The sequence below is a fragment of the Cyrtonyx montezumae genome, unplaced genomic scaffold (genome assembly GCF_038088225.1).
Source record: "Cyrtonyx montezumae isolate F1298 unplaced genomic scaffold, pur_monq_1.0 scaffold_3, whole genome shotgun sequence".
In the NCBI taxonomy this organism is placed as follows: Eukaryota; Metazoa; Chordata; class Aves; order Galliformes; family Odontophoridae; genus Cyrtonyx; species Cyrtonyx montezumae.
The window spans coordinates 99952228-99976132 of record NW_027072034.1 but is presented as its reverse complement, the minus strand read 5'-3'; the positions used below and the strand labels follow the sequence as shown (position 1 = coordinate 99976132).

Genomic DNA, 23905 nt, shown 5'->3' with positions numbered 1-23905 from the left:
CTGTAGGGGATACTAAAGGCATCTATATAGTAGCCTCTGGTTGCCCTTGGCAGGAAGGAGAACCCAGAACTGAAGGCTCCTCGTATCCTGGTGTCTTCAAGATTCTTCCCACAGAACATAATCTTTAGGGTGCCCTGTGAACAGACAGGAAATCTGACTTTGAGAGTACTGCCATAGATGTTCCATCAAGATGGGAAATGTATTTAAAGGATCATTTCAAGTTAAGCTTAGCGTTATGGATAGCAGTGCAAATAGATCAGCTTTTGGATTAAAAAAAAAAAAAGATTTTGATATGTTAAAATATATTAAGACAAACTAGAGGCGAAGGAGGTAGAGGGTAGTAAAAGTAATCTTGTTTCCTCACACTGAGTTTCCTCAGCAGTACTAAATATACAGTGTTCTATACACTATATGCTGATGCATCTTTTATCTCATCCAAAACATTTTTACATAATTATAACCCAAGATGAAATGCTCATGTGTGGAGCCTTCTACTGCTGTGATATCCAAACATCTTACAAGCAGGAAAGCATTTACCCTCCCTGGGCTTTGTTGAAGTAAAGATATATTGTAATAATCACATTAGAGGTGTGAAGTGATTGACCAAATGTTGCACAACTAATCTGTTACAGATGGGAGACCGAGGTCACTAGCTTTCAGAATGAGGTATCTATCTATTCCTGAATGGGAATGGTGTCGTTGGCCCAATTTGCCTGTGTTTGTCAGCCAAATTAGGATAGGCAGTACCTAATCCCATTTTCTCTGCACTAGCTGCTTTGTGTATGTGTGCAGTGTTTCCCAGCGGAAGAAGCAACTCTAAGTAAAGCATAATTTAACTTGGAGACTGCACTGATGCAACCTCTGAATGCCCATATAACATCCTGGCTACCTGTGTTCCTTATGGCACTTGCAGACCTATCATCCATTCTACATCTAAACTCCTCTCATGGCTTCCGTGCATCTTCCATGGGCTAACATCTAAGCACATAGCTATTGCCACAGAGCAGCTAAAAGGATAAAATGTGAACTCAGCCTTCCCCACAAATGGGTATTGTGTAACCTTCACTGAGTGTTGTACCACCTCGAAGCAAAGATATTTGTAGATGTGAAGAGGGAGGAAAAAACAACCCTTCAGTTAGAGTTCAAATCCTTGATTTGGTCATTTGGTCTTCTACTCAACTAAGATGTCCACTGATTTTGGAGATATGTTTGCCCATGTTACAGGAAAGTGTGTGTCTGTTTAAGTCCATGCAAACGCTACAAACTATAAAAATGCTTTGCAAGAAAAGTGACAAAGAAAACTCCTCACAGGATATGTGCTCAGGGAAAACTCTTTACAGTTAAAGGCAAACATTCTACTGAGTCATAACTACATTGATTTCCATATGTTAGAAAAGAAGGAGAAAGAGGAGGAGGTTATGGCATAAATGAAATGGGAGGATCCTCTAGTAAAAATACATATATATGTATCAGACGAGCTGTTGCTCCTTTAGGCATCTGCCTGAAGGACTATGCCAGACAAAAACCTTGCTTCCATATGGTGCTCTACAAACAAGGCACTCGTTAGTATACAAATATCAGCTGATTTCTTGCATATCTTTTTTTGTTTGGCTCAAAGTAAACATTAGATACCATCCTTTTAATCTCTGCTGGAACTTCTGGTTCTAAGCAATGAAAGAGGAAGTAGAAAATAAAGAGGTATATTCTTTAGGGGCTGGGTAATGTAAAGGTAGCAAACAAGACCACACAAGGACTGAACTAGTATCTATAACCCTCAGCCTCCCATTTCTTAGTATCCAGCTCTCATTAGATGCAAGACTTTTCACACTGGAACCAGGCTTGCTTTAAGCAAAGTGCCATTTAGATGGGAAACTGCATTGATGTACTCACTGAACATCCAGGTAACCTCCTGTTACCTGTGCTTCTTAGAGTACTTAGGGCATTAGGCAAATTGTTCAACTTGTAGTTGAGCTCCTCAAAGTAAGTCCCTCATGCTTGGGTGCCAGCTGGCTGCACAACTTATTGCTTGAGTGACTTCATGTCTGTCTTTAATTGGGATGAATGAAACCCTCTTAACAGAGGGATCTAGGCTACAAAGGATGTGTATACAGGTTGGTAAAGCCCTGACTGATGGCAGCAGACACTGAGAATCCCAGCTTTGTTTGAAAGCCCTTGTAGCTGTACATTCAACCAGTCCAATTATGAAGAAGTTCGAAGAGATATTAAATGTTCTCTGAAATCTCATACCAGAAAGAAATATAAAGAATCTTAATAGCAGTTAGTTTCTAAAATTCATTTTTTTCAATTGAAGCCTCCCTTTTTTGGGCAGTAGTAATAGCATATATTCAGAGTAGAGGTTAGCTCTGACCTGATGATATTTGGAAGTTTGGAGCTAATAAGTAAAAGAATATCTTACATTAAAAAACAGACATAGAATTACTGCATAACCCATGTGAATTGCTCTCTTGTAGCACAGTAGAATAGGAAGTGCCCTTCTGGGTCAGACCAGCAGTCCATCTTAGCTAAGTTCTGACTCTGATGGAGGAAACAGGAGATCCTGCTTAGAGAGAGCACCGAAGCCTTTTGTGATCTGCTTCCCTCCTTGAGAACTGTGGTATTAAGAAAGCTACAGGGCACATTTCCACCCACTGCTCTTAAAATCCATTTGTGGATCTCTTATTCATGAACTTGGGTGAATTCTTTCTGAACTTGTTGATGTTGCCTATGTTTTACAACTCCAGCAGCTAGTTCTGGGTTATCACCTCACATTCTGTCAAAAATACTTGCCTGTATCTGAAGCCAGATTTACATTACTTTATCAAGTGGTCTCTAGCACTCATACTATAAGATTTGATGAACTCTGTGTTCATTTTACCCACCACTGCAATAGTTGCTGTAATTTGTAAACCTCGCTCATAGCTTCCCTTTACCTTTTCCTTCTCAATTAGGGAATTCCATTTTTTTCCAATCTCTGTAAAGCTACTGTTACTTCCCCTTGATTTCTATGCATCTCCTATCTCCCTTGACTGCAAAGCCTAATTCAGTCATAAATGAACACCTCTGACTCTGGACTGCTGAGAGAGATCTCTCCTGCAGAAGAAGCACTTGTAGAACTATGCTTTACAGGGTGCAAAATATTCCTCTCTACACTCCCTTTCTCTTGTTCCCTGATTTCTCACGGAGTTTTCCCTAGATCATGTGTGTTTTGTAGTTATACAGCTTTTTCTATTCAAGGACTACAATGTTTTGCTGAGACTGATTGAACTCATTTCTTCATATTCCTTGTATCTCAGCACAGGATGATAAGCCAAGAATATGAGAAAGATGGAGATTTTCTCAAGGTTATATGGTAAATATCAGTAGAACTAAGAACAACAGACACCAGAAAACTAGGACCAAAGAAAGTCTCCTGTCACCCATCGCTCACTGTGGTTCATTTCATAACTGAACTTCATAGCATTTTAATTTAACGTTACTTCAGAGCTTTGTCATCCTGACTTCAAGCTTGGATATGTAAATGTATGCATTAGTTCTGGCTGCTAATTAGCTACTGGTGTAGACAGATACATGTATATGCAAACTTGCCTGGATGAAAGTCAGATTATGATTCTCTAAGTCAAAACAAGGCAAGGATATGCTCTCTCCTCAGATCATAGGAAGAAAATGACTAAATACTCTGTATCAGATCAGTAAAGCAATTACCTTTTTTCATTTCTAAAAAAAAAATTGAGCACACTGCTCAAAAACTTTAAAGCTCTTCTCAAAACCACCAAAATTCTTAGTTTTTCAGTACTAAATACAGAAATGCATTAAGAAAAATATTCTGAAAGTATTTTTTTTCAATGCTGTCTTGCTTAATAGCTGACAATTCAGCAATCAAGCTTTCATGTGCTTAGTTACACAGACCCAGAAACTATTTTCCACATGTTAGTAGAGCATAAAATAATGTGACACTGTGAATCTGCAGACAGCTCCTGTATCTTTGCTGAAGATCAGATTGTTATCACTCATTATAGGTGCAAAATTAAAAGTGCCTTGGGTGAATATAAACATTGGTTTCATGCCCCTGCAAGCCACAGGGGAAACACAAGCTTTAAGCAAGGCAAAGCTCTGAGCAGGTAAAGGCTGACATAGGGGGGTCCTGTTTGGATGGACATGCTCCTAGGAAAAGCAGCAGAGCTCTAAGGCTCTTCAGGGAGGGATGTCTTGGAGGAGAGTGAAAAGGAAATAGGTGAGAGGGAAGCACACGGTAAGTACAGCACAAACTTCCTTTGTAACAACTTGTAGAAAGCAGGAGACAGGGTATTTCAGACCCTCAAACTGAAACATACAGGGACAAATGTTGGAGGGGAGTTCTGCTTTGCATACCAGACACGCTAGGCAACAGCCAGAATGATTAACTTAACACTTGGATAGACCACTGATGCTGCCCTATAAATAGGTCTTAGCTAAGTTTTCAGTTCCACATACTTCAGGGCTTAAATAAACAAAGGTACAGTTTAATTAAGATATCGTGGTACGTGAGATCAAGAACTACATACCAGCCCATGCCTTTTTTTTTTCTGACTTTTCCCTGAGTATTGCACAAACAAAAGCCTCCATCTGAATTAACTCCTAGATGTTAAGATTTTTGTCCAAAAATTACATGATTCTCAAGGGCTTGCAAAAGTTGGCTTTATTCTCATTAGGACAACAGTTTTTCCTCAGTGATTTTAAGCAAGGTGGAAGAACTTTGTCAAAGTGGAAATGAGAAAGGTGAGACTGAGGAAAGAGGAAATCATGGCTTTAAGAAGAAACTGAGCTAAACTCGCTGAGTGGCTATGATGCTGAAGGCACTGTAAAATGAACCGCCTTTCCCACAGCTTCTTTCAGCTGCAGATGAACAGCAGAATGTCCATTTCATTCACTGGTTGTATTCAGGTTAAAACATGCACACAGCAGAAGAGACACTCTGTCTGGTTGTCATGCAGCAAGGCTCTGTCTTGATCTAGTTCATGTTGAATATAACCCCTTTTCAGTGTTGAGTTGTTCACCCATCTGTGTTGCATCCCTACACAGTATGTGTATTTCTATATAAATTCCCTAGTCAAAACTGTGCTAATGGTGTTAAATAGCGCCTGTGTCAGTGGTAAACGTGTTGAGCTTTGGGGGTAGGATGCTTTTCACCCCTAGTCTAAACAAAGCCACTGAAAATCCATCAGATGAGCTTTATTTATAAGATTCATTGCATCGCTGCTCTTGCTGCTGTGAAGCTGGCTACAAAATTGTCCCAAAGCTAAATAACAGCGTGCTGCCAAGCTGATGTGATTGCCAATGCACTAAATGCCCGATCCTCATCTACTGAGATAGCACAAACTGGAGTCTGAAGTTCAACAAAAGTGTCTTTGCTGCTGTGAGTGCTAAATCTTGGGGGAAGCAGTTATCTGGTAGCTTAAAGAGTCATGAGCACCTAGTTTGGGTCAACACCTAGAATTAATTTAATGCCCTGATAATGGCAGCTGGGCATGCACTGTGTTTCTGTTTTCAGAGTCTTCCAGGCTGCTCATAGGCCTCCTCAGGGTGTTCCATTCCAGCCCTGCACTCTTTCATATAAATAAATAGGAAAAAAAAATCACTGAAGCCACAAGAAACTGATCTCTCAAACGGGTGGAAAAAATATGGTTCCACGTGACATCCTTGTTTCTAAGTTGGACATAGATGAGTTTGAAGGTTGGACTACTGAGTTGAAAAGAAACTGGTGAATGGTCGCAGAGGGTTGTGGTGAATGACTCTACGTCCAGGTGGTTTCTGACATGGGACCAATGTTCTTCAGCATCTTTATCAGTGACCTAGACAGCGAGACTGAGTTTCAGCAAGTTTGCTGATGACACCAAGCTGAGTTGTACAGTTAACACAACAGAAGGGAGGGATGCCATTCAAAGGGATCTGGACAGGCTGGAAAAGTGGGCCCATGAGAACTTAGTGAGATTTACCAAGGCCAAGCGCAAGGTGTTGCACTCAGGTTTCAGCTGTCTCAGATACGTGTGCAGACTGGGAGAAGAACCCATTGAGAGCAGCTCTGCAGAGGAAAACTTGGGAGTTCTGGTAGATGAAAAGCCAGATGTGAGCCAGCAGTGTGCACTTGCAGCCTAGAAGGCCAATTATAATCTGGGCTGCATCAAAAGAACGGTGCCCAGCAGAATGAGGGAGGTAATTATTCCCCTCTACTCTGCCTATTTGCAGTACAGTGTGCAGGCTAAGGGCCCCAAGCACAAGAAAGAGCAGATTCAGAGAGGGCCCATGAGAATGCCTGGAGTGCCTCTCCTATGAAGAAAGGTTGAGGGAGCTGCACTTCTAGGGGAAAACTCGCTGTAGCCTTCCAGTACTTAAATGGAGCTTATAAGCAGGAAGGAGGCTGACTTTTTACATGGGTCTGATGTTGCTAGGACATTCTAGCATTCCAGTTATGCTGGACGTAAAGAAGATAAGATCATAGAGGTACAGGCCTGCACTAATGTACGAAGTGAAAGATGAGATGAAGTGACTGAAATTTTGCTGCCGATCTTTGATGCTGGGATGGTAGCTGTCAGTAGTTTCCAGAACTATTTCCTGAGACAAATCTGTTTTAAATCAACTAATGGAGAGGCAATTTTAATCCCAAATTGCTGTTTGCATTTCATTTCTTCGGACTTTTGCATCCCATACTCTTCACAACGTCACTGGACCAGCACAAAGGGAAAGGCAATAATGCCATAAATGCCTACTTTTTCTCTTACATGGGCCCCTCAAGAAGAAAGATGCTCTTGTAACATGAGCTGGAATGTTTCTCAAGTAGAAACTTTAATTCCCAGCTCCAACTCCTGAAACACCACTGAGGACTTGAAGGTACTGGTTTGCTACCAAACAGAAGTAAACCAAACAGAAGGACAAAAGCATGCCACTGTTGATACGCTGACCCTCTTTGCCATGTGTTGAGTTTCTGCTCTGAGGAATAGTGGTACTGCAATTCCTTATGTGAAGTGGCTGCAAGAATATTTTTCCATATAGACACAATCCACTTTTCTCTAACACTACTCTTGGAAATGGCAGAATTACTTCTGCAAGCATTTAAAAAATAAAAACTGCATCAAGAACAAAAGCAGTTTTGCTTCCAGCTCCACCTGTCAGAATGAAACCTGAGTCTCAGCCTGACAGATGACACTCCTTCACAGAAGGAAGTGCAGCAGCTGCCCTGCTTTCACTTGCTGACCTCAGCATTTTGAGGCAGCACTACTAATTTTATTCTCTTACTGAAACTGTGACCCTGATATTTTGGGTGCTAATAATTAGTAGGGTCTTCTTGTTATGGTAAGTGCTGAACCTCTCAATGAACCACCCTCTTTCATCCACTCGTATCTGAGACAAGCTCATCCAGAAGTATGATATCGCTGCTGCTCACACTTAGTGTTTTACTGATCATCTCCTTTCTGTCCCAAGATAAGAAGCGCTCCACTAGAGTCTTATTTATCTAGGAGGTGAAGGCCAGTGGGTTATGGTAAGGCTGCATTTCTGCAACAGAAATCTCTTCTAACATGCTGATAGCAGTAGTTTAAACCAAATTAATGGCAGGAAGAGTCCTTGGTCAGAGGAGTCAGGCTGTAGATAGAGCAGGAGATGCCTGGGTTGGACTCCAGGCATAGTTATCAGCTTTGTATCAGTTTCTGTGTCTCTGTGTGCTCATTCCCAGTTTGTGAACTATGTGCTACTACACAGGACTACTGCAAAGGAACATCACTGCTGTGCTATCTGCAGTGTCTTGCTGTTGCAAGGTAGGAGTACAAAAGAGGTCTGAACTACAACTTCGTACCATATTTACAGCTGATTTATAGATTTATTCTGTGTGTCCTAAATTCTGACTGTGAAACAACAGCACATTTGGTTGAGGAGGAAATAGCATGCCACATTTTTCATGGGGTCTACAAATTTGCCCTTACAATGCTTGCTTATAGATGGCACTCTGCTTCTGAATTTGTTGCACAACTCTCTGAGGAAGAGTCTGCTAGCACTGGGTGGTCTCCCCAGGCTGCTGCTGCTGTTTCCCTACTTGGGAAGTGCCATGGTGAGGCAGTGGGATGCAGTCTGTGGAACAACTGACCCAGATTTCCAAGGACTTGCTCCAAAGAAATAAAAATGTGCTTTTCCAGTAACTTCCACAGAATTTGGATTGATCCCCAGATGTCCGTCAGTCACTTCTTAATTGTGGAAATGCTGCTATGGAAACTAAGTAAAGGTGGCAATTCAGGTGACCAACAATTTTCTGGAGGGGGAAAAAATTAGTTTCACTGCAAACTGCTGCAAGTTATCCTTGCTAAGAAGTCTAGTACGAGTCTGTGGTGTGGCTGAGGCTCAGGTAACCTGATCTTAATCAAGAGTTGAAAAACGAACAAACAAAAAATTTACAAAGGACCTACTTTCCCACCTTTCCCTCCATGAATTGTTTGAAATCTCAGTTTTTCAATTCTCCCAGAGCTGCCTCTGGCTCTGGAGAACCTTCTCTAAGCAGGGATCCAGCAGATTATCAGCTGAAGGGAGAAGAAAACAGTGCAGAAGTAGAACCAACAAACAGCAGATTGTTTGAAACAAAGCGTTACCTGCTTATCAACCTCCCCGTGTGAGGGACACAGCAGTTGTTCAGATCACTGTGCAAGGGTTAGTCTACCGTTTTGTGGCATCTTGAATTAATTTAAGTCTTTAATTTCCTATAAATAGTTTTCTTCAGCTTTGCAAATGAAATTTCCACCTAGTTTTGGAGAACTTGTAAATGAAGTTCTCTTTTCTTTGTCATAGCTTTTTCATTTTCTAATAATTGTTAAATTTTTTTTCTCTCCTTCTAAAACTGTCTGAATTCAGGTTCTCATCCCCTTCCCATGTGCAGGATCTCCTCTGTGCAAGCTCTTAATTTCTTCTTCATTATGCTTTCAAATCTTCCACGCTAGCAAGAGGTGAAAATAGTCATGTTGGCATGAGTCAGCATAAAACTGTTATCTTCTTCATGAATCTAAATGTGAATTTACAAGTGATTGTATCTGTATTCTGCTATTCCACCTACTCCTGTTAATCCCTATATTTGCAAATAAGCCACTGCTGCACAAATTATGCTATTGATTTTAATGAGTTCAAATGCATGAAATTCGCTAGTTCTCATCAACACCCTGGTAGCACAACCTAAACACTGACTCAGCTAATGTATTCATCTCAGTGCCATAAAGTTATGCATATTTATTTTATTTAACATAAGTAATTTAAATTTGCTTTTCCTTATTACCATAAAGAGACTTCAGAACTGTACTAAGAAAACCATTTGCTTTGTAAAATTAAGATGGTGCTCCATGTGTCTAAATAGCACATAGGAATAATGAGATAAACAGAACTCCACTCAGAATAGTGGTAAAGAGGAGATGACTGTGACCTATAGAAGTGGGATTCACCTAAAGGGAAAAAGGGGGGGACAGGGACAGAATGTAACTAAGCACAAGGAAAAAAATCATAATTTAAAATAATTATGTTCAGCAAAATAATATTTTTCAATTCAAAAAAACTTTCTGCACTCATTCACTATGACACCCTTGCAGTGAAGGACATAAAATGCTTGCCACTGGGAAGATTATCCACAGGGGAACAGAATCCTGAGAGGTTCATGACTTACCTAAAACTGGACGAGCTGTGTTGCAACAGAGCACTGCAATGACTTTGTAAAAGAAGAGAGATTTCATACATGTATGTCACGTTTCTGCCACTCAGTTTCTCTGGGTCATTTAATGTTGAGCTGTGGTAGCAAGTGCATGCTACCTGTGTGATAATATTTAGGCAACAGAGTCCTTTCAAATGCGCAAGCTGAGGGAATGATATGACTTGGCTTCTGGAGATACAGTTGGCTTAAGTTCTTCTACAGTAAGGGGATAAATAACACAGACTGTTATTTTACTTCTTCTGCGTGCCAGAAATCTTCAGGATGATAGGGTTTATTTTTATTTTTTTTTAAATTGGCGGTTGTGACACTCTGCTGAGGTTATGAGATTATCTGAACATGTCCCAGTATTTCACCAAAACCCTTGAGTGATGTGATGAGTTAATTAAGTATATGTAGTCCCCTGTCCTGTATTAAAAGGTGCCCTAACTGATGAAGCTTAGTAGTAATGGTTATCCTTTATGTGAGAGGTTATAGGGATAAACTATAGTTACTGTACAAGAGGCAGTCCTCACTAGCATAGCGACCCAGGAATGCCATACACTTTTCTTCTTCCAGGCTCTTTAAAATAACAAAGCTGAAAGCCAGCACCCCAAGCAGTTTGACTGCAGGAGTTAAAGCTGGATCTCTTGGGTCAAGTACCACCACTGGCCTTGCTGCTCAGGGAGCTCACAGCTCAGTAGGAAACTAGACTTCAATTTGGCTGAAGGTGGAGAAAGACTTATGTATTAACCTTAAAATGAAGAAAACAAACAAACAAAAAACCACCACAACAAACGAGCAAAAAACCTACCAAACCCCACAGCATTATTTTGATCTCTAAATTCATGGAATACCTCTCCAAGATCATCCCAGAAGTGACTCAGAAACTGTGTAGGTCTCTCTTAGGGAAGAGACTCGTGTGCTAAACCCTCCTGCTGAGTTAGCACACTGTTAGGTACACTGAGCATCCGATGTTCATGATGGCCTTGGAAACTGCTCTTTTCTGAGCAGAGCAATTTGGGATTGAAAGTACTTTTGCAATCAGCGGGATCAGAGTATTCTGAAGTGCCACATGAAATACACCTTTAGAATGCCACAGAAATATAGAACCCTCACACTTTAAAGTCACTTATTAAAGCAAACAGAACAATTCTGGAGTTGCATAATGATTTATTACTTTTAACACGTGACTGTCAGTCTGCCCATGCTGGAAACTGTAAAGACTGTCTTCAGTGTGCTGTGTCTTCCCCATAAAACATAAAAGCATTTTAACCTTTGCCAAGAGCAATAGCATCAATGGGAATCAACAAAAAATGACAGTTCCCAATCAAGCTCACAAGTGTGAATGTATTTCCATAAGCCCTGTTCCAGCTCCTGCTGTTGGGCATTGCATCCTCCACGCCTTTTTGAACATGAATGTCAGTTACCCAATACAAAGCTGGAAGTAGGATCTAAAGGTGGCAATGTACTGTTTTGACTTGGATGTGAAGATCATTCTTTGCGACTTGTCCTCATCCATACTGCAGCATTTTGACACAAAAAGGAACACTTTCAGCACTACTATGTGCAGCCAAGTTTCTCAAACTTGACAGTAGTAAAATTTTCACAGGCAAAACAGTTTCAGGCGATTAAAAATCTCTTAGAAACAGTCCTAATATGAGGTGAGATGTAAGACATAGTGCCTGAAAATAGTTCTAATGATTCTAAAGCTTTGCTCACCTGGGTCTAGAGATTTCCTGAGAGTAAACTATAATGCTTCGTATCTGCAAGGTGCTAAAGGAATTTCTCTAGGTTCATTCTGTGTTTTCCATGGTCTGTCTCTTGCATCACATTTACTGACTGCTACATGAACTGGCTTCCACCATGGCGCTTCTGAGTCAAAGCTTAGAAGTCTCATGCTAGATCGTAAGTAGAAAGCTTGGAAAGAAAAGAGTCATACTAAGCATGTTTAAAATAGCTTGTTTTCGTGAGGAAAGCTTAGCAAAGTGATTCTCAAGAATGCGTAGCAGGGGACAGTGAGAGATAGACTGATTTAATTATGCTAAACGCTAATGAGAGAACCTTTTTGTGCAAGATGCATTATTGAGATTTCCATGGGGCACTGAGCATTCTTTACAGCCAAGATCTTGATTTTCGACTCAGTCAGCATTTGCTTTTATTTCAATGTGACAGTATCACTGGTAAATGGAAAAGGACAGGTGTGCTTGTCCCTCCCAATGAGTCTGAACCATTCAGTCAGGTTATCCCCTTCTTTTTAAGCCTGAATAGCTTTTTGCATCAGTACCTTTTGTCTTACCAGTACAGGTTATTAATCAATGCCTCCATTGGCACTTAATAGGGAAAATTTTGATTTACATTTATCTTACCTGCTCAGTGGCAGCCCTGCCTGCAGTAGTGGGGTTGGAACTGGGTGGTCCTCGAGGTCCTTTCTAACTCAAGCCATTTTGTGATATGTGAATATTTGTCGACTGAAATCCAGTAAGCTGTGTTCTGGGTAAAGCTGGCTCTTGTCCTCAACCTTTCTGCCTGCAGTTTTTTAGAATCAGGTCTCTCACTCTTTTGGTTATGCATCTATATAGGAAAATTGCTATTTTTCCGGTTCTTGTCATTTGATCAGGAAGGTAAGGCTAAATAACTGAACAGCACAAATATACAAATGTCAACATACAAATTGGAAGAGCTCTCAATCCATTTTCGTGAATTTGTTGACTAGAAACAGGAAACAAGGCAATTTCCTCTGCAAGCTGTTGTGGAAAGGGGAAAGGTGCTTGTGTGGGCACAGCAAAGCAAGGAAGTTGGCAGTCCCCTTCACATTGCTTTGTAAACAAATTTGTTGGGATCCTCAGCTCCGGTAAGCAAGCATCCACAGCCAGAACAAGTGGAAGACCATGAGGCCTCAAAGGACATCTCTCTAAGGAGGCACATACATAAACAAGAATGTTGATATTCTTCTCTATCCCTCTTTGATAAACCTTTTGTGACCCAACATGCTCCCTTCAGAAAAGGCTACGTTCTCTTAATTGATGATATATTTCCTGAAATTTTGCTTGATAATTGATCTAGGAGATAGGGACTTGTGGGACACACGCTGTGGATTGCTTTTAAATATTTCATGCTGGAATTTAGCTTGGAGCAGAACTAATTCGAGTGTACGTAACCTCAAGCATACAATTGGGTTAAGCAGTAGTGCTTGGCGTCACTGATTCTGCCACTGAGTTTGGTTAATACAAAGTGTTTGTTTTGGCAGGTGATATTTCATGCCCCCCTTTTTGCAGAGTGTGAAGGTTTTTTTTGTTTCTTTTTCCTGCTGCTGCTCCCCATGGGTCTAATACCACATTCTTCTGTGGTGACTCTCCAATACATTTTTATTTATTCTGCAGCTCTATTTCAGTGAAGAAATAAATAGTCTGCTCTAATTTTTTGGCTTCTATGTTCTTTCTTGCACTTTTCTGCTCTGAATGTAGGACTCAAGAGTTCTCACTTGTAAAGCTCCTCAGGGGCATGGCTTAATAGCTGTGTGGGTCAGGAAAACATCACAATCGACAGCTCTCTATAACTGGATTCCACTGTTGCGGGGAACGGGATTTTTGTTTCCCATGGCAGGCATGGAGATAAGCTGCTGACAAACCCTGTGGGCCTTGCTGTTCTAGCAGAGGAGAAGAAGGTCTCTTGAATAGGGTTCTCCACCTTTGACAGATTATATTCTAGTTTTGTATTTAGAAATGGATAGCAAATAAATAGTGTGAAGAGGAGAGAGAAGGTCTCTTATGCCTGTGCTCCTGTAGGTTGAAATGAAAGTAAGCCTTGCTGGATAAGTAGTGAAAAACAGGACTGTCTTCTGAAAAGAAATGTTCTCAATGCTTTATTTAGAGCTATCAATAATTAATGAATGAGCAAATGGTCACAAAGATGTAGTGGGGCTCATGCCCTGCAGAATGGCTGCCTGCCTGGGAGCTGCTATGTGCTGGGTAGGCCTGGCCCACAGGATGAACAATAGAAGGAAGCTCTGGCAATGCACACAGACAACATCTCAATCCCCTTGGTGACTGGAGGCTATCAGGCTTCTTCTTCCTTCACCTCAGTTTCTATATTGGTCACTTGAGGATAGTCATAGTGGCATGATTTGCAGGAGGGTCACAGTGCTGGCCCTTGTTCCCACAGCCTGCTGGAAAGCTGAAGTACTGTTCAAGTGCTAAAGGAATTCACTCCCTGGGAAAGCATATCCTGTGCACTCCCAGGTTGTATCCTCCCAGCCTGAAAACCTCTTAAGCTTTCTATCTAAACAGTTCCCATACAGAGATGCCTTGCTGCCCAGGCTTCTCCTTTTGCTCGTCTTCAGCTTCCCTTTTGCTGACCCCTGAGTGCCAGCAGCAAAACAACCTGTGAACATCCAGAGCTTCATGTGCTTTCAAAGCCAGGCTTGATGTTTTCAACATATTCTCTCATTTTCCTGCGTGCAGACTACTGTCTTAACATTCCTGGAAATTCAGCCCGTGACTCCAGCCAATTTCTATGGCATTTTAAAGCCACACATATGTTTAATATATCTACTACTTCCTTCCCCAGGGCTTCATGCTTCTCTTGCCATTCATCTTTTCATACTGTATGCATAGAATGAGTTATCTACAGCATCATTATTGTAATGTATGGCAGTTCCCCACATCTACGTGGCAAATCCATTAAAAACTCTAACAGCCTCTGACTGACCCCACCAGTGTGAATGTTCTACCTGGTGGGAAACAACCAGAAAAAAGTACTTTTCCCATTCAGAATTATGAAAAGGCCATAGAAGCAGATGTCCTTTCACGGTTATTTTCCTGACTCTGGGAAGGGGTATGAGTCAGTGTAACTAGGGGAGCTGGCTTAATCTGAAGCAAATGGACAGAAATGCTGTTTGAAACAGCCATCCCTTCAGACGTGGTGAGCGGCCGTGCAGCTCTATCACAGATTTGAAGCTGACCCTCCCACTGAGAGCTGGCTGCAAAGAGCACAGAAGTAGGTAACAGACCTCTTCTCACACTGACAGGGCTCCAGATAAAGCCACAGCTCACTTGCCCCCAGCAGCCTTGTGTTATTTCTCCTATGCTCCTGTTCACCACAGTGCTGGAGCCCCTGCCAGGGGTGTGCTAACAAGGTGTAAACCTTCAGTCAATAGCAGGTAGTGACAGTCCTGTAACCACAGCTCAGCTGAACCCTAAAGCACTTTGCTCAACCCTTAGACAGGGTTCATTTCTAGTATACTTACGCATTTATGTTTGAGTTCTGTAAACGTAAAAGGTGCAAGGCTGGCACAAAGACATGCAGAAAAATAGTCTGTTTGGGAAATACAGACTTAACACGTTTCTCCTGTTCTTCTATTAAGCCAAAATAGGTGAATGTACCCACTTGTATGACTGAGACTAGCTATGTAAAGTCACACACTTTACTCTTTTAAGCTGGATGAAGCTGGCTTTGTCAAACAAGTTTCTGAAGCAGTCAAAGCTGGGAACATTCAAAAAAATTCAGGCTAGAGTAAGGTTTCTAGGACAGCAGGAACCTCTTCAGAGTGACTGTCCTTTGCCACATCAGTGCTGCTGTGTCAGCTCATCTGGATCTCATGCCCTGAACCACTGCTGTTTACTGGCAACATCAGCAAACAGTAGCAAGGAGTTGGAAATAAAATAGAGATTGGAGGAAGCAGTACATGAGAAGGTTGAAAAGTCAACTGTAAGCACAAAAAGACAACTGTAAAGTACAAAGCAGAAGAGTTTGTTCACAGGACTTGAGGAACAGGCATTAGTACAGGCAAAAAGAGAGGAAAGAGTGACAGCTGAGAGGAGGTGAAGGAAAAAGTATATGCGAAGCAAGAGGTAAGCAGGGAATGCAGATACTGAGAAGTAAGGAAGCAAGTTGGGGAAGGGTGAACTTAGCCTTTCTGAAAAGAAGAATTAGAGGCAGCAGTCTGGGAGATGTCAGTGCATTTTGTGACTCTATAGGGATCAAAGCACTGCAATGCTTCATTCACAGTAAGCAGGCAAAGGATGCCTTGGACTCCTCTAGGAAGCTCTTCCATTGCCTTTGCCAGTGACTGCTGGAGACAGAAGTGGGCAAGCACTGCAGGAGTTGGTTGAGCACAGCCTTAAGAGAAAGATGTGCTGCACATATAAATCTTGAATCCTGGCATTCCTTCCCCAGCAATCAAACTGCAGGCTATATTTAGCCCAACCTAAGCAGAAACAAAGAACAGCAGGAGTAGGTTTAGCTCGAACAGCTGCCACCAGCTGCTCAGAGGGGATGCAGGTAGGGCCGATGTCAGATGTAGTTAAATGAGATGGAACAGGGAACATAGCTATGCTTGAATGAACAACGCTGGCTTTGGGTTAGAATTTCTAGGTTTTATTATTTCATGGTTAGCCAGAAAGGAGATCGAATGTCAAGCAAAGCAGAATATGAACACTTCTTACACCAATGGCAAGGCTACAGTGAAGTATAGAGAGAGAAGCAGAAGAAAGGGAGGAGGCAACAGGTACAAGCATCTTGCCGGTTAGTGCAAATGTGTATGCACCTAGCCCAGGTTGCTGGTGTTAGAACTAAAGAGAATGGACAAGAAGCAACAACTGCAGGTTTGAGAAAGTCCACGACAGACTGGCTGATGAACAGCTGCTGTCTAAATGTTCTTATCTGTGTGTGGTATCACTAGCGTGGCTTCTCCAAGAAACACATTAGAGGTGCTTGTGGGAACTGCTGATCCCAGTAGCTCCGTTTGGTTAATGTACCTCCAAACCAATCATGCTGGGGCCCTCGTAAAGCATCTCCTGTCTTTGTCAGCATGGCTAGGACCACACGTTCATGGGTGGCAGTGGTTTATTTGTTTAATCCACAAAGCCAGAGCTCATCTTCCAATATAGGCATCAGTGTCATCCACTGGATGGAAAGGTAGGCAGGGCATGTTACTGCAACTACTTGTTTGAAGTATTACCTGCTTCTAAAGATGTATTTTTCTACTAGTAGATACACATGGACACATGCAAACTACCTTCAGCAAATATGCCCTTGAATGAGCAAAGAGTAAAACCATAGGTGGTAAAAAAGTGGGATTGTTTAATGACTACTTATCAGTAAGAAGTACTAGGGGACAATTAATACAGTGGGCATTAAACTTGAGCACTGAACAATCACTTAGATGGTCTGGTTATCACTGCTATTCTTAAGAATAAACAAGAAAAAGGCAATTCACCTACTTTCTTAGTGTATAAAAAAATAAGTAAATCCATAAATTCTCTTTTCTGTATTTCAGATGCACCTTTATTACAGTAATCCTCCTGGGACACATCAGTTGGTATAGCATGAACTTCAAAGCTTTTATGGTACTTTTCCTTGCCTTATGAGCAGAGCTGTAAGCTCACTGACTAATCGCTCCTTAATAGCTTGTTTCCTCCTCAAAAGTCCCTGAAATGAAACTGGTGAGGGAAAACTTCTGCAGGGATTTGTGAAGAAGAATATTACTTTGAAATGGGCTTCTTTCCCAGTAACCCATACAGTGTTTTGAAAAAAGGCAGGGCTGAATTCAGTTCAGGCATTGGAGTTGGAAGTGATCCTCAGTGGATATACTCCCAGATAATGAAAACAAAACACTGATTTGTTTTAGGTGTCTCTTACTTGGCTGCTGCTCAGATTTGTTCTGTAGGAACTTCCAAATCTAGGTATCTTTCTCCAGGTACGTTCTGAATCCTGGGTTAGACAAGGAATGCAGGGTAAACCAACACAGAAATCTGTTCACAACATTTCTATCAGACGTTGGAAAGACCGAGGCTGGTGAAACCTTCATTTCTGTCATGGGACAGGCTCTTTGCAGAGTGCTATTTGCTGGTGCCACTTTAACAATCATCCTTCTGTACAAATGCAAAGAACTGAGCCATTATTGCATCTAAAGGTGACAGCAGCCCTGTGTCTTGGGCACATTGTTCCACAAGTAAAGGGTTTCAGTAGGTGCACAAAAGCAGGCACATATTTACCAGGGAGCTGGAGGAGATTTCAGTATTTTCCATCCTGCTCAAGCAGGAAGAAGCCACATGTATTTCCATGTCACATAGCAGAGCTGCAGCTGCAAAGACTGCCCAGACAGATGAGGAGTGCATCTGCCCATGGCTGAGCACACTGCACCATTCATGTGAACGCAAAAACTTGAGTGTTAAGCCTGGCACATACTGAGCAAAAAAGCAAGTTGGATAGCACATGCCACAGCTGGATGTTCTCTCTTTTGTTGGCCAAAATATAAGGGCTTCTAAGCAGAGGTATTTTGAGCATTCAGTCAACTGAGTTATGAGCTGGAAAAGCATCAGCCATGCTGCTATCCAGTACATGCCCTTCTTTTGTTTCCTAGTTAATACATTTTCACTCCTCTGCAGCTTTCTGGGCACATACTGTACCTTGTGATGACATGGGAGAACAAGGCCTTTAAGTCTTCATTAATTGTTACTTCTGTATTTTTAAAAGGAGCTATTTAGGAAATTCTAGCTGTTGTTACCATAGGAATGAAGCTGTAGGATTCAATAGAAGAACAATTTAAATAGCAATGTTAAAGTAATTCACATCAATTTTAATTCTCCACTACCTCCAATCTACTCTTGGACATAAAGAAAAGAACTTAAGCTCTTTCTCCCTCAGTGCCAGTTGACTCTAGTCCGAATGAAGAGGAGATACCCTGTTATCTATAGCAGGGCTTAGCAATGCCCCTTCCTACCCACACAGCTCTGCTCCTTTCTGAGTGAAGCAGCAGCAAAGTGCTCCTCGTCTCAGGCAGAGTTCCTCATCTGTTCTTTTCAGCTCGTTTAAAGCAATGTTTATGCTACATTTATACAGTAAAAACTGGGAGAATGAAGCATGCAGTCCTGTGGATAAGAGTGGGTTCAGATGGAATGCTTGTACCTGGTGAACTTGCCCAGGAGAAACACAAGCTGATGAGTGATTTACAGCTTAGTGTTAATTTTGATCTGACTGCCTTAATAGAGCACTCTTAGTTGCCCTTTTCTGAGTTGGTATACTGCTCTGTTTCTATTTGCAAAGTTTAGGTCTACATTAAATACAAACCCAGTGTGGCTGAGTTGATCAGTTAATTCTGCAGGCCTTCTGCTGACAGAGGGGAGGCAACAAAAAGGAGAAAAGTAAACGCTGACGCTCGGACTTGCTGTTCCCTGGTTTGTTTTCAAAACCTTTGAACTATGGAAACTTGATAAGAAACAAGAAAGTAGAGAAAAGGTTTATTTTCCTTGGCTTTAACTTTGGGATTCATTCTTTGGGATGCTCTCACTCCTCTGACTTGTGAACAGCGTTCCAGTTGGGAACATTGGGTTAGCGGTTCCCTCCCGGGTGAGAAAATCAGATTAATGGGAAGAGAGTACTTAGCAGAACAAGGAGTCTTGCACCTTACTAAACAGATGTGTAGCATTAATACCAAGATCAGGATGCTCACTGCCTCTCAGTATGGGTAACAACTAAATGGACTTTTGTGGTGCATGAGGGACAGTTACAATTCTCTGTATGTCCCATCCCACCACAATACTTTCGTCATAACTGCTTTGATTCACTGAACCAAAGTCCTACTCAGGAACTGGGAAAGGAATTACAGTACGTGTCTGTAACTTCACAGATGCTGTGAAGTGGTGAAGCCACTTACAGATTAAGGACCAAGTGCCTGGCTCTTCCTCTGCGAGTAAAGATGAGCCAAGAAAGCAGGCCAGCAACCACATTTTGGCATGACTATCTGGCAATTATAGTGACCTTATTTATCATCCAGTGTCTCCTTTTCATCAGCCTCCTTTTCATCACACATCTAGCCTGGTCCAGTGTCCCATCTTGCATTCTTGCTTCTAGAGTCTGGCTTATCTTTCAGCTGTCTTGCCAAGCCTACACTAGTAACCTATGGCCACAGGACACTGTCACTACAATGTATTACAAACTGCTGTCGTTGATAGGAAATTACATGGGGACTCTAAAAATAAAGACATTAATCTAGTAGGATACTTGTCTGCCAAACCCAGCTCTCTGGAGACTACTCAGTGACCAGCTCTGCTTTCAGCAAAAGTCTGACAGGTCTAAGAGCTTCCATGTTGCTACTGCTGACTACAACCAAATAGGCGCTTTCAGACACCATTACTGCCAGCCCCCCCAGTGATTGCTCTGGAACTGGCCGAGTTGAAATTGGATCCTTTTATGGGAACACACAAGAGAGCTCTTCATAAGCAAGATGGAAATTCTGGGATGCAGTTGCTGCTCTGTAGGGGTGGCTGATAACACTCCAAAGCTTCCCCACCTCCTTAAATTCACCTTTGTTGTGCTGCCCACGTATTTGTGCCTTCATTTCCACACAGCTTCACATGCGTGGTCACAGTCAAAAACAGGGAACCTTAGTCATATTTTATGTAATAAAATATGCCTGCATCTCAAAGGAGAAGAGGGAAAAAAGAGAGAGAGGAGTGACTCTGAAACTAGGATGTTTAATAGATTTGCATTAAAAACAATCTCCCACTCAGTTCCAGGACTACACACAAACATTTCTAACATAAAATCCTAGTTTAGTGAAATCTATTAAACAAACCAACAAACAAAAAAGGATACAACAGACAAAAATGAAAGGTTTTTGTTGATCTTTTGCTGGTGAGGCATTTGAACCTAATTGGTAGCTTTGCATTTTTAAACATAAGCTCTGAGATGGCTACAATTATCAGAGCAGAAGTCTTAGGAGGAGTGGCTGAGGGAACTGGGATTTAAGACTGGCGAAGAGGAGGCTCAGGGGAGACCTCACTGCTTTCTGTAACTCCCTGAAAGGAGGGTGTGGCAAAGTGGTGGTTGGCCTCTTCTCCCAGGTAACAGCAATTCGATATTGAGGGAATGGCCTTAAGCTGCACTAGAGGAGATTCAGGTTGGATATTGGAAAAAATTTCTCTGCAGAAAGAGTTATGTTGCGCCGGAACAGGCTGCCTAGGGATGTGGTGGAGCCCCTGAGACTGCAGGTATTCCAGAAATGTGTAGGTAGATGTTGTACTAGGGGATGATTTAGTGGACAACATTGGTGTTAGGTGGACAGTAGAACCAGATGACCTTAGTGGTCCTTTCCAACCTTAATGATTCCACAGTCGAGGTGTGGGGACATTTTTAGTCTTTCAGTTTTCCTGTAAATGTTTCAAGGTCCCTTTGCATTGTTTTGAATCCATCCAAAAGACTGGACAACCACTGAAACCATCAACCAAGTACAAGATGAACTAAAAGAGCCGCTAAAGTTACTTGCAAAACTTGGAGAGAGCAGCAAAATACAGCAGCAAATTTACTAAAGCGCTTCCAGTTCATAAGGTATGTGGGAACAAGGTGTGGCGGGGGGAAGGCAACTGGAGAGAAGGCACAGTTTAAACGTATCCAAGTGTATTAACAGCATTCCCTCAGGTATTTTATTCAAACATGTAGAATTTAATCTGTGCTGGCTTTGTGTAAGTGGTGTAATCTCTAATGACCTCTGCCTCATATACGCCTTTTTTCCTGAAGGCTGACAGAACTCCTTCACTGATAGCGTTCTGCTAGAATACCTCTGGGGTAAACATACTTTCATAAACTGCTTCCCAAATTAACTAAACCATAATAGCAGCTTGTGAGCCACAGCCACGACACTAAAACCAACATAAAAGTGACCTTGGGGAAATGGAGCTGGCTGACAGCATTTGGGAGTCAGCCTAACACTCTTAAAAGTAGGTTCTACTTCTGGCTTCTCTCATGCAGGTTTCTCTAATATAAGCAGCACCTTACACCAACTAACACAGGAGTATGAATGGCCTGAATCTGATTTCCTCTTCCTTGTGGTGCAAGGGCACATGAGAGTGGTCCTTGAGCTGCTAAGTTAATGCAACACCACTGAACTGCCTGAGGAAGCATGCAACCATCATGCTTGTTTGTCTAAAGAAAAGGATTTTTTAACATTTATGCCTCCCCCTTGTGTTTCTACCATGTGAAATCTCAAGGCTTTGCTTATTTCACAGAAGGTCTCTCTCAAAGCAGACTTAACACATCACATTTCTTGATTTCCTGGTAAATAGGTAAATCCAAGAGAACACTGAAAATAAAGATCCTTTCAGGTGCCAAACTGAAAATGCTTCAGTGAAATCTGTGCAAGTTACAGCAGTAAACACCTGTGAGAATTCATCCCACACTTAACAGGCAATCTGATCTTGGACAGACTGCAATGTAAATAAGAAATGTATACAAATATCTTAATCTAGCACAGGTTCTGAAGTGACAACTTGAACAATACTAATTCCCACTGCTCTAGTGGAAAAGAGGAATCTTGCCTTTCTGAGAAGCAGGATGGAGTTGGGGTGTGAAGTTTTCAGTTTTTGATATTAAAGTGATAAACGTACTTTTAATTTTGGAGAGCCTGGAGACAGTAGGGTGGAAAGCAAGGGAGAGAAACCCTGGCCTTACTTGCTCTAATAAGAGTAAGTTCACAGCTGTCCTATTGCACAAAGAGTTTGTACAGTGCTGCACAGGGGGAGCAGAAAGTTATCTGATGACAAGCAGAAGAAAAAACAGACAGCAGACATACCTGACTTGCCCACGCCAGCTCGACCAAAGATCGCCAGCTTCACTTCTGCGCTCTTAGCCATGCTGGAGGAATGGAGTGTCAACACATTCACTTGATTATCAAAACTGAAGCAGCAGCAGTGTTCCCAGATCCTGTGTTCGGCTTCACCGTGTCATCGTGACGTCAGTGCAGAGCCTGGGGATGAACACCACGAGGATGGAGCTACAAGGAGCCAGGCGCTTCCTCACCACTCCCCCGTGTGATTTATAAGTCGTGCTAACGGTGCTGTGCTCCAGCCCTAAGCACTGCAGTAACACCACTGACACATTTGGCACCGGGAACACAAAACCTACCGTAAGCTTTCCAGCTCTCTCGCTGTTTGCTTCACGTTGGCACTGTAATGCTGACAGATGTACTTATTCAACCCGAAGTACCTGCCTCAGGGCTCCAGGTAGGGCTCCTTATTCTTTTTGCCTCTGTGGGCTGCAATTGTTTCTATCTGCCTCCACTCTGATGACTTAGACTTTTATTTCAAAGCCATCGCCGCTCACCAGCAATGCCTGCAGACAGCTGATCTGTCCTCGAGCCCTCAGATTCCAGAAAGGTTTCCAATTGCTCAGCAGCAGTTGTTTAAAACCTCTAAGTACTTGTACCTTGCCCCTTCTAAGCAAACCTGCACCCGGGAGTTCTCCAGCACTGCTTTGAGCCGCCTCAGCTCATGCACACACATTCGGCAAAGCAATGGGGTTAGAGAGAGGATGCCAGATACCTGATAGCACGCTTCCAACAGGCCCCAGGGAATCGCTGGCTTAGCTGGATGACCTTGAGCACGTCACCTGCTCCGTCCTCGCCTTCTCGGAGCTGGGCAGGAATACACTTAACGCTGCCCGTCCTTGCAAAGCGCACTCGGACACTGCCTTCGCAACAGAGGAGAACTTTACCGTTGCGAATGTCTGTCGCTGCGCTATGCCCACGTTAGCTGTCCGTTCTCACAGCGGCGAAGCAAACTCTCGCTCCGAAGCAAGGCACGGCCAAGCGCTCATCACCCACCGGGCCGACGGAAGAGGGACGCGGTGCTCTCCCTCCCCCGAGCGCTCCGCCGCTTCAGCACCGCCCGCCCCGCGGCTCCGCTCCCCGCCGCGGTCCCGACAGGTGCTGCCCGGCCCGGCCGCACGCCGCGCCCGCCCACCCGGCGCTCACCTCCTCGCGGTGCCGGGCTGCGCCGTGGCTCTCAGCGACGGAGGCTCGGCCCGGCCCGGCCCCGGGCGCTCCCGCCGGAGGCAGCGGCGCGGCCGCACAATGCGGACACCCCTCCCGCCCAGCGGCGGCGGCGGCTCCCGCGGCGCCCTCCGCCCGCGGCTCTGCAGCGCCCCCTGGCGGCCTCCAGCGCTGCCCGTCCTTCCCTCTCGCTTCGTGCTGCGCCCCGGGTGACTCCGCAGATCGCCAGGCAATCTCTCCCTGTCCTTGCAACAAAACGGTAAAGTGTGAGGCCGTTCCCCCCAACAGCCTTCTGTCAGCTCCCGCTCTTCCATGCAACCTCCAGCCTGCGTTATGGCAAAAGGGAGCGTTGTTATTTCGATTTGCAAATGGGGAAAATGAAGCATGTAATTGCATCAGTCCACTCGAGAGGTCAGAGCCGGGAATAAAGCTCTGGAGCAAAAGGACAGCTC

General features: G+C 43.0%; 1 protein-coding gene across 2 annotated transcripts in view; it reads right to left on the bottom strand.

Moving 5' to 3' along the window:
* RERG (RAS like estrogen regulated growth inhibitor) overlaps nucleotides 1-23511 on the bottom strand; it is a 103295-nt gene extending 79784 nt beyond the window's left edge. Inside the window, exons 1-2 of one of the 2 annotated variants that reach the window (XM_065742539.1) lie at nucleotides 23436-23511; nucleotides 22257-22430 (exon numbers count right to left, since the gene is read on the bottom strand). In XM_065742539.1, coding sequence (XP_065598611.1) covers nucleotides 22257-22317 — 61 coding nt within the window. In that variant the 5' untranslated portion in view covers nucleotides 22318-22430; nucleotides 23436-23511. Of the gene's footprint in view, nucleotides 1-22256; nucleotides 22431-23004; nucleotides 23095-23435 lie in introns of those variants that run through there. The other variant, XM_065742538.1, reaches the window with a different exon arrangement.
* Nucleotides 23512-23905: the final 394 nt, after the last annotated feature.